Below are 11,565 nucleotides of genomic sequence, written 5' to 3' on the forward strand. Positions count from 1 at the left end.
ACTGGACATACAATTTCAAGAGGCTTCACGTTTCCTGGTTAGTCAGTCCTAGATGATAAAGCTGGTACCTGAATCCCCTAAAAGGAATAAAATTTTTTGACTCTGTTGCTAAGAAGCCTTGAGTCATGTGTGAACATTTGTCCAGATTATTTATCCAGTGTCCAGGAAGCAAAAATGCCCCACTGCTACAATACAACTATTCAGTGACACTACTGATGTACCATTAAATTACATAAGAAAGAGGTTTAAAATGAATCATGTTTACTAAAATGCATCAGAGTCTACTTGTGGGGATAATTATGCAATAGAATTGTGGAGAAGCAGAATTCCATTTAGAGCTTTATCCTTAAACGGTGAATTTATCTTAATCCACACCTTATTCTGAAACTACAAAAAGGCTTAGCTTTCTGGTGCAGCAAATAACTTGTTATTTCTAATGTGTTAGAGGCTTAAAATTAAATTGATTCTGGATTTAAATTAATATCTCAGCTGCCCTTTAACTTCTGCTGTGTGGAAATTTTCCACACCCTAAAATCAGACCTTATTTTTGTAATCAAGTCAGGCTTCAAATGAGGTGGGTCAGGTCCACAGTTCAGATATAATAATTGAATAAGACACAGGGCACTGCAGGGAATGTGCACTGACAAAAGTCAGTGTCATCGTGAATACACTTTTGCGGAATCCATGGTCACAAATATATGTCTTAGTGTCCCCTGTGCGTCAACAAAAAAAGTAAGTTGAAAGTATTCTGTAGCTGGTTGATGAAACATTGCTGAGACAAACACCTCAGGCTAAGAGAGAACACTGCTAATTTTGACATAAGAAGAATTTCACTTGAAAACAAATAGAAAAGGAAGTTCCATTTTTCTTTTGTTCTGGCTTCTGTCCCTTCAGAAGATGTGCTAGTTCAAGGGTAATTAGAGGAAGCACATAATTTTCATTACTGGAGTAACCTGTAGATCTGTGTTTGGTTTCAGTACTCAGTTTCTTAATAATACATCTTTGTTTATTTATTTAAATGTTTTAAAATAAAGACTGGATTAAGCACTGTGAATTACAGTCCAACATCCTGATAAAAAGTGTGAACAATGAGCAGCATTCCAAAAGGAAAACTTCACCTTAACACTTACCCACATTGAAATTCTCTTCACTCTTTTCCCCACTAAGAACATTGTCACAAAATAGTGACATATGACCTGCAGAACATTTTCTTGCTAGCTTTTGTTCTTTTTCTCCATTTAATTGCTTTATTTATAATTCACTTTATTAGGAAGTAGTATGTGTAAGTTCATTTGTAGGTATCTTTGATATGTCAAAATCACTGGATTTTTGACTGCTATGTTTCTTAATAAGTGTTTTGCAAAGTTAGATTTCCCAACCTACTAAGCATACACCTTCATTACTGTCTGAAACAGTCCTCTGAATGATCTCCTTAACAAAATTCTCCCAATAAGAGAATGATACTAAAATTTAAATTAAAATGTTTTAAATAACAATGGAAACTGGAAGCCAAGAGTGGAAATATTCTCTACATACCCAATGTATACAGGAAACTGATTATAGGTTCTGGTCAATAAGAGATTGACTCCCTGAAGTCAAACCCTCTGCTATTTGATTGAAAGAGTACAATTTGTTCCAAAAATTTCGGAAATATTTCCTTGCTGAGCATCAGGATTGTTTCAAGATGAAAATACACCTTAGTGGCCAGATGACAGCTCAGTCTCCTATCTGAAACAGGCAGTTGTTCACCCCAAACACTGAGCTAAGTTTTGCCTGACATTCAGCAAGGATAAGAAGTTTAATTAACTCACTTCAAGTTGTCCAAGACAGAATTGGATACAGAGTAGAGTTCTTCAGGAAAAAAAAAATCTGAAACCACTCACTTTCATAAGATTTCCATAAAAATAGCCAAAAGCAAAGCCCAGTAGCCAGCATACTAACAGATAAAGTGTGCACAAATCGAGAACAAATGTTTCTATTTAATTGTGCTCTCTAGGTGATATGGACCATGATGTTGAAATGACAGAATACTCCTCTTCAGATGATCAACTAAACCAAAATGGAAATGTTTCAGTGAATCCTCTCCACTTCTTCCCCTCTTGTCTTCAAATGCCTTGGACACAAAACTATTCTTCATTGGAAAACAGAGGGAATATATCTCTTTCTGCTGTCTCTGAGTACATTGCTTCATGTGACCCAAATGTACCTGATCTCTTCTGGGAATCGGGTACAGATATGAATAACAAAGAGACAGTAAACTCAGGTTATTGTTCTGAAGTTAGCTTCAAGTCAGAGAATTCACAAGAAGAAAATACTCTGCTTATGTTTGAAGGGCTGGAAGACTCTTACATAAAGGAGCCCCAAGAGAAGAAAATGTTGCTTGACATAGAAGGGAACTACAGGTCTGCTGCAGCCAGACGTGTACAAAGCCGACGTTCTTTCCACAGGCCAAAACCTCTGCATCACCCTAAGCTTCAGAAGCTGGCATCTCTTCCAGCATCTTGCCATGTCCCTCCACATTCCTTGGAACAGGAGGAAACACAGTTGTGAGCCAGGACTTAATTGAAAGAAGAAGATGAACAAAGGGCTTTTGTAAAAATAGAGAGCAACCTATTGGTTCATAGGATGTGCTCTAGGATGGCTTCAGGTGGAAAGGGAATGGGGTACTGTGATGTCAGAAACACTGGAGCTTTTCTGCTGCACTTACATTTTTAAGTTCTTATTCATAATGAAAGGGTGCATAGTGAGGGGGAATTATGACTCCTTGATATTTTGTCATGTAGACTGTTACAAATAATCTATTATTTTTGGAGGGCTAAACCAAGAATCTTTTCAAATGGTAAATCCTTGGTGTTTTTTTACATGGAGATGGTTTATTATGCCATTATGCCATAAATACATTTAAAGGAATAGGCAGCATTTGCTGCTTCAGTAGTGGAATTAAGTATTTACGCTCTATGAAGTTAAAGTAGGAGAAGCCAATGGTTAGCCTCTTCCCTGCTAAGTATACTATGATTGAAATGGATCAGTGCCTTTTATAAGTGCAAGCTAAAGAAAAATATGTTCCTGCTCTTGAATATTTGTGTCACTGAATAATTGTGGAATGTTGGCTCTCGTGTAAAACTTCCCAGGGAGAGGAAAGTCCTGGAATCTTGAAATTTAATCAAGTACTCCAGGAGGGCCATTTCCTTCCTTCACCTTCACTCCCTCAACTCAGTAGGACAGGAATGAAAGAAGATCCAGAATTAGCTCAGAATTTTAATTTGCACCGTCACAAGCAATTCATTTCATATTCTTAATTAAGCTGCTCTATTTTAAATAGCCTCAGACTGAAGTGTAAATATTTGTCATTTTTACTGCTGCTTTGGAAGACACCTTCCAAATACTGTTAGATTATCCTGTTAATTTATGTATCACTTTCAATAGCTGATCAGGATAGTGGTCTCTCAGATGGCGTTCTGCATTTTGCCACATGGTTTAAGTGCCACAAAGACTCAGGATGTTGATGGTTTAAAGTATTGTACAGAGGCAGTTTGACTACTGTGCATGTATATACCTACTTGTATTAGGAATGTCCTTTTTTTGTCTGTGGTTTTCTGTCAAATGATAGTTATGATTGCACTAGACACTTACTGCATATGAATTAGATCTACATCACCTTGAAGACAGCTGGAGACATCAGTGAAAGCCAACTCAGATGAAGACTAAATGAAAGTGAAAACTCTGAGAACCTCTCATAGACGTGTAATACTACATGCCTGTGTATAGTCCTCTGGCCATTTTGCCTTAGATGATTCCAGTCCCGAAATTTTGGCTTGAAATCTTCAGTGGTATAAATTGTAAAGGTTCTAGGACATTAATAGGAGAGTTCTTAGCCACTTCCGTGATTCTAATATGTTCCTACTTTCTATTTGATATCAGTGTAAACCATTTGCAAATGAGCTGTCACCTTCAGGGAAGTATTTGAATTAAGACTGAATCCTGGACAGAGGCTTTATGTGGTAAATTGTACTTTATCTATAGGAATTAATGATTGTTTCACTCTACCTACCCAGATTCTGAACAGGGTTTGAGATAATTCTGTGTCAGATATCAAAATTGATATTTACCCAGACACCCAAGAAGAGTGGAGTAATGTGTGAAAACTCATGCCCACATCTTTTTTTTATCTTTGTCCTGTATGCTAAAACTGTATGTTAGGCTGGTGCAAATAGTAGAGATGTGATGGAAAATATCATATATAAACCTAGACAGATACAAAATGTTCATCTCTAGAGACTAGATTCAGAGAAGGTGGCTCTTTTGGTATCAACCCACAAGCAGCTGCCTATTTGGCTGTCATCTTGGGCAGTGATTCAAATCAGTGTCCCTAACTGGAAAGTTTCATCACTCAGAGCTAGTCTTGTTAAAATTCAATAATGTAAATACAGTGTTTTGTGAAACCGAGTACATGCGAGCATACTATTTTGATGAAGTAGAGCATATTCATACTGTTCTAGATATTATAATTAGAACAAATATTTTAGTAATTGGCATAGATATGTAACAGGACCATGACTGATCCTAAATGTTAGTACAGGTAAAGTGCAATGTGCCAAAATCTACCCTTCTGTCTCACAGCATAATGTTGAAGTACCAACACCAAAATTTGCAACATGCTCATCAGGTGTGGGCTCTGAAATAAAACTTTAATTTCTTATTGGTGTCATACAGAGATCATTTCTGTGCTGCAGTCAGGAAGAGAACCACACTGTGGACTGTTTTCTGCATGCTTGTTAGACCATTACCAATCTCTTTTTGTACAGGCTACCTCAAGGAAACATTAATAAATTGTCATCAGCAGATGGGAGTTTTCACCACATAAATGTTGCACAGACAAGAGTAAGCAATTTTGAAAACCACAGGATATGTTTTTATTGTTTTTGTAAGCTTTTACGCTAAAGAAAAGAGAATCTACAGACACCACCATATTTACAAACACAGCAATCTCTGAAAAGTAAGCAGGACCTTGTATGTTTTTGAGGGGCTATGTGCTGTAGTATTATAAAACAGAGAGGAACATCACACCATTTCAAACAACAGAAATGGAAAGACTCTATACAAAGGTTTTACTCATCTGTTTAAAAGGCCTTAGGCATTTTCTATATGTTGTATTACTACAGCTGAACAAATGAAGGATAAAATGGGCCATTTTGATAGTGAAGAGACATTTCCCTGGAATATCTTGCATAATTCCTGAATCTCTTAAGTCCCTGGAAGACGTTTTCTAGTATAATTGATTCTACAGCAAGGTTTTGTTTGTTGTAATTTCTCAGTTCGAAATGTGATGAAAAAACTTTCACGTCCCCAGTTACCACATTTGAGAATGTATTCATAGCTATAAAATAGTGGATTATAGTTCCTTTCTTTATCAAGGGAAATTGCTCCCAGTGTCTACCAGGGTAAATACAAAAAAGCAGGTTATAACAATTGATACTTTTTTCTTTTGTCATACTTTTTTTTTTTTATGCATTTTATGTCTCACTGTACATTCACATTTCCCAAAATATGTGTACCTGTGGGTGAAAGTGTTTGGTTACTTCTTCAGCATGATTTAATCAGTCAAGCACCACTAATTTCTACCACAGCAATATAAATTCAGAGCAGCTGAGGATATGGCTGTAAGTATCAGCTATTTTTTTGCCCTTGTTTATTAGATTGGAATGATCAGTTGTTCACTTGTTCACTTCTGGTGAGGCCAGTACAGTTCTTACTTCCCTGAAAACTCTGTCTCTAAATTTTTTTTGGACATGCTCTGTCAGAAAAAGGAAAGCTGGGCATTCCATGGTTGCTATTTATTGAACAAGTAACTATGGCCTACCTTGTTGCAAAAAGATGAAATGAAGAAATATTTGATGTTCCATCCACATATTTTGCTCCATTGTTCTTTTTAACTGTTTATTATGTTGCACTATGATCTAGCATTGTTAAACCCAGAAGCGTTGCCTGCATTGAGATGAATTCTGTCTCTCTTATCTGTGAATCTACTTATTGAAATATACGAAATTATGTTTTACAAATACATGGTCTAGTCAGAGATTTATGTAACAAAGGTTGCAAAATAATCATGTGCCTTAAATTGTCACTCTTTGAAGTGCTGTTGTTTGAAGATACTTGTGTGTACCTTCCAAAAGGTGTCAACTTACTTCATATATTTTTAAACAAGTCAAGTTGTTCTGCTAATGTCTTTATAGAACTGTTTTAATAGTATGTCATCATGAGAAGTTTGGCAATAAATTGTATCACTTTGGTGGAATCACACAGTTTTGGCAAGTGATTTAGAGAATCATTTATTTATTACACTTCAGAAGACTTTGCACTCAAGACTTCTCAGAAGTATGTATTTCTGCTCCCAAATCAAAGCTATAAAAGACAATAGAATGCTGCTGATAATTCATGTTGTTTATAAACCACAAATCATTAAAAGCAGCAAAACTGGTAGATCTCCTGAGGCTCATTCAGACAACTATAACACTTTTTGTATAGTTCTAGCTCTACTGTAGTCAATGACAGAATTCCAATTGACTTTTTAAGCCAGTATTTCCATCCATGAAGCAGGAACGCACATATTTTGTCAAGTTATATATAAAGATATAACAATTATTTATCATTTAAATTTTACATAAATGGCATATGGCATCTCACTATTATTACTATTATTACCTCACTATTATAATGCACCAGGATTGGGGCAATTCAACATCATAGAAACAAAGTCTCAGAAAGTGATTTCACCAGTTTAATCAAAGTTTCAGGAAAGCTAAGTGATAAAGACAAAACCCTACTGGCTCTAGAAGTTATTTATAGTTTATTTTAAAGTGTGATCCTCCAAGCATTATCAACAAGGGAAGAGGCTTTTCAGACCCATTGCTGAATACTGCAGTACTTTCAGGAAGTATAAGTGTGCATGCATAAAAGGGATCCTGGAAGGCAGTGTAGCTGTATTCATGACTGAAAACAGAAATGAAGAAAGTCTGAAGCAGAAGGATCAGTTTAGTGCTGCTAAGGTGTGAGTAGCTAAGGATGGGAAAAAAACATATGTGGGCTAAGTATGTGCATGTTAATGCTCACTATAGAAACAATGAAAACTGAAATTGGTAAAACTGACCTCAAAGGAAGATAATGTAGAGGGGTGCAAAACACACCTATATGATCTGCCTAATGACCAATGCTTTATTCCTACCCACACCTATATATTTTCAAAGGATAACTATAATGCACAATTTTAGCTGACATCTTAGTACTAACATTTCCTTCAGTGTAAAAGCAGTAGAAATGCCAAATAATGTATTCACAAATAATCCTGGATCTACAACCCCGAGATGTGAGAAAAAAAAAATCACAGAAGTTTTAACAAAGACATAAAACTCACGCATCCAGTGACTGTAGTAAGGTACCAAGAAACAACATAGTGATTGCACAACTTGCAATCATCATATACTTGCTGTCTCAGAACATTACTGCATAGAGTAGAGAGAGTTTCACCCAGGAAGTAGAAATGGATTTTCATAAGAAGACAGGCTAGAATGCAGTGACCAACTGAAGAGCATGACCAGATGAGCAGACTGACCGGCAACTTGTTCACATGCAACCAGTCTCCTAAATACCATTATCTCTCTATCTCCTCACTGTTGTTCACCCTCAAAACACCTTAATCTCCCCCTTTCCCTGTCTTTGCTTCCTATTCAAAGCATCTTATGCAATGTCTTGCAGAATCCCAAGATGTATCCCAAGGGCAGTAACCCTCCTTGGTCTGGAAGGTGACAGAGAGACCCCATCCACCTGACTGACCTCGATGGCTTTCACCACACAGTGAGGCTGATTGTCCTCCTGTGTCAGCCCTGGAAGAAGCCAGATCAGAGTGCCCCAGTTTCTCTTATTTGGTTGTAAGGGTTTCCTAACCATCACTGTCTCTCTGTGCTCCTTTGTGTATGTGAAGGTGAACTTTGTGTTTCATAATCTAACAGTTTCATTGTAGATTCTGGAGGGGGCGGGGGGTTGGGGGGGTGGGTTCTAAAAGGAAAAATATTCTCTATTTTTATTTTACAACACACGATTTAAAATCTGCCACTTGCTCAGGTTTTGTGTGTGATAGGAAGTATTTTTTGAGTTGCTGGGATTATCAAGATAGAGTTACCTGTACCAAACCCATCTCTGCTAAAAATTGGTGGATTCTATCCGTCACCTGACGTGCATAAAGAATAACAGCATCATTACAAAATGCCAATTGTAATTTAGTCAATTAGCCTTTTCAGATAAAAGTTTCAGTAATACTATTTATAACATCACTCCAACAAACTCCTACGTCTTTCACATGTTTAAAAGCTAGCTCAAACTGACAGGTAATATACAACCCTAAATTTAATCCACTGAACACTGCCTATATTTCTTAAGATAATTAAGCTATTCAGACATTCAGAATCATAGAATCATTTAGATTAGAAAAAAGCCTTAAGATCAATGAGTCCAACTGTTAATCTAACACCTCCAAGTGCACCACTAATGTGTCATGGGGTGACTTTATGATGCTGGTATCCCAAATTACCTCGTTGATGTTACATATTAAGTTCTGCACCTTTAAGACTGGCTCTGAGAGTGAAGTGATGGGGAAGAAGAAGCTGCAGTTTGTGTTGAGAAAGAGCCCTCACTCCCCTGCATCCTGCTCCTGGACTGTGTTGTCTGCGGCAGGGACAGACAACAGCACAGAGCTCTCCTTGGCTGTTTGTTTTTTAGCTAGCTGAGGCAAGGAGTTCCCTGGACTGTTTTTTCCTTGGATCTGTTCAACCTGCTCTGGACTGAAAACCCAGACAAACCCTGGGAGCTCATGCCTGCGGTCCATCGAGGCCTGGGTCTCGGCACTTTCCAGCACCAGAGGGACTGATAAGAACCTGAGAGAGCTGAGCTACACCCCACGACAAGGACTTTTCTGGATGTGCCATCTCTCTGAACAGCAAGAAGTTTCATTGTTTAATATTATTCAATTTTTTGTTAAATAAACAGGTTTTTTCCACTTTTCTCTAAGAAAATCTTTTCCCGATACAGCTGGGGGAGGGGCCACTTGAATTTGCTTCCTAGAGGGACCCCATTCGGAGGTTTTCTCCCCAATTTGTCCTAAACCAGGACATAAGCCGTGATCCTAATCACACGTCCAGGTCTTTTAAATGCCTCCGTGGACGGTGTCTCAAACAGCTCCCTGGGCAGTCCTTTTCAGTGCTTGTCAACTCTTCCCCAATGAAGAAATTTTTCCTGTTACTCAATCTAAACCTCCAATCTGCAGCTTCTTGTTTCTTGAGGCAACTTGTTTTTTCTAGTCCTATGACTGAGGAATGAGGCCACAATGCTGACCTAAAAAATGCTTGTGACATAGATATGTTGAAGAGCATCAAATGTAGGATGATTGTAAAGTCTCATGCCATAAGGCAGGTATGTCTGCTGTAGAAACATATTTTACAGGACAAATAGAACACCCAAAGGTGTCAATGGAAGATCTGTGTTAGATTCATCATTGGAGAGATTGCTGAACCACGTGGGACAGGTAACCTTTCTGGAGCATTGTAAAATAGATTTTTTTGGCTGCATTAGCATATGAATGGTCTAACAAGAGATGTAAGTGTGCTGAGGAAACAGCTGAAGTGAAACAGCCTTTATTACACAACAGTAAGCAAAATATTGAGAATATACATAATGATTACCATATGGATACAAAAACAGACCTAATTTGGACAGTAGATAATCCATTTTTCCAGTGCTGCAAGTCTTTTTACTGTTCTTAATCAATTTTTTACATTGCATAATTCCTTATTGTTTTGGAACAAATATACCTTTTTAAGAAACTCTAATTCTTATACAAATCATTAGGGGACAACCTTGTGCTGTGAATGTTTTATTTCTTTAACAGGCTTGCAGTGTAAAAAATTTAGACATGTTTTTAAATGGCAATTTTGAAATTACCAGAAACTGGTTTTGCTTATGATTTTGCTTAATGTTATAACGATGCACATGAAATAGTCAGGAGTACAGAGATAGTTTAACCTATGATATATTTTCCCATGCAAACACTGCCCTTCTAGACAAATAATTTCATAAGGTGGAAAAGGAAGAGGTGGCTGTCTTCCCTTCTCTTCTCTTTTCTTACCCTCCCCTATACCTTGATACATTTAGCTAATATCTTCAAGAATTTCCAAATCATCTGGTGATTCCCACCTGAAGAGAAATCTGAATGAATTTGTCCTTTTGTGCTGGATCTGGATACACTCTGGACAGGCCTAGAAGAAAAGAAAATCTATTATGAAGGAAGGTAATGGTACTTTCAGTATACATTTGGTAAATATCTGAAGAGACAAGCAGTTACTTCTCTGGGAGCAACTGAGTGTGACAAATAGACCTTTTTTGCTAGATTTGACTCAGATTCCTAATACCTATAGCTGTTAGCAACACTACCAGTTTGCAGGAATGGAATAATGAGTTTGAATAGCCAGTGACCAGCAGATGAGATGTTGTGACAGTTTGTAGTAACCTTTGTACAGCAGGGTCAGAAAAAGAAAATAAAGAAGACTGGGACTGAACACTCAGAACTACTTCGTGCAAAATTATCAACTTAAATACCTGTCATGAGAGAATACAAGTTCTTGTCTACATTTCTTCCATACCTAATGAGGAAATAGTGGCACATTTCAAGCAATCACCTGACCCACCGGAGCTCTGAGTCTACTTCATGTTACATTTATTTTCAAACATCCTTGAATGGTAAATAAGAAGCATTTATGCATTAAGAAAATACCTACATCTAAATCATGTAAAGAAATGAATACTTAAAACTTTTCTGCAAATAATGAATATAGTTCCACATCCTCATTGTTAGTATTTTCTTTTGCTTTATTGGAGTTTTTAGTTAGGCTCACTTTTAATGATAATAAATATGTATTGAGCAATTGAGAGGGCTAGACAGCAACATTGCACAAGCACAGAGGACAGCATGTGACAGGTGTTAGCAATCCATGGACAGATAATTTCAGAGAAACATTTTTTGAGTAGCTTTATGAGTTTATGTTTTTGCCTTGCAAATAATTAGAATTTCACTACAGGAGACTATATGAAAAAAACTAGATTACAAAAATTAGATTACAAAATCAGATTAGATTAGACTAGATTAGGTTACGGGATCACTAGCCTGGAAGAGACTTTCAAAATCATTGAGTCCAACACATGCCTTAACATCTTAACTAGACCATGGCACCAAGTGTCACATCCAACCTTTTTTTAATCACATCCAGGGATGGTGACTCCACCACCTCCCTGGGCAAACCATTCCAGTACTTTAATACCCTTTCCATAAAATCTTTTTCCTAATATCCAACCTATATTTGCCTTGACACAGCTTGAGACTGTGTCCTCTCGCTCTGTCAGTTGCTGCCTGGTGAAAGAGACTCACCTCACCTGACTGCAACCACCTTTCATGCAGTTGTAGAGAGTGATAAGGTCACCTCTGAGTCTCCTTTTCTCCAGGTTAAACAACCCCAGCTCCCT

At 37.3% G+C, this 11,565-nt stretch overlaps 1 protein-coding gene across 1 annotated transcript in view; it reads left to right on the top strand.

Annotated features, from left to right (window-relative positions):
* The window catches only part of SLC9A3 (solute carrier family 9 member A3), a 52,326-nt gene extending 49,676 nt beyond the window's left edge, over nt 1–2,650 (top strand). Inside the window, exon 16 of the mRNA XM_088054606.1 lies at nt 1,997–2,650. Coding sequence (XP_087910732.1) covers nt 1,997–2,550 — 554 coding nt within the window. The 3' untranslated portion in view covers nt 2,551–2,650. The remainder of the gene's footprint in view (nt 1–1,996) is intronic.
* Nucleotides 2,651–11,565: the final 8,915 nt, after the last annotated feature.

Source organism: Pseudopodoces humilis, chromosome 1, assembly GCF_049639895.1.
Source record: "Pseudopodoces humilis isolate 2021_Gansu_Grassland_sample_001 chromosome 1, ASM4963989v1, whole genome shotgun sequence".
In the NCBI taxonomy this organism is placed as follows: domain Eukaryota; kingdom Metazoa; phylum Chordata; class Aves; order Passeriformes; family Paridae; genus Pseudopodoces; species Pseudopodoces humilis.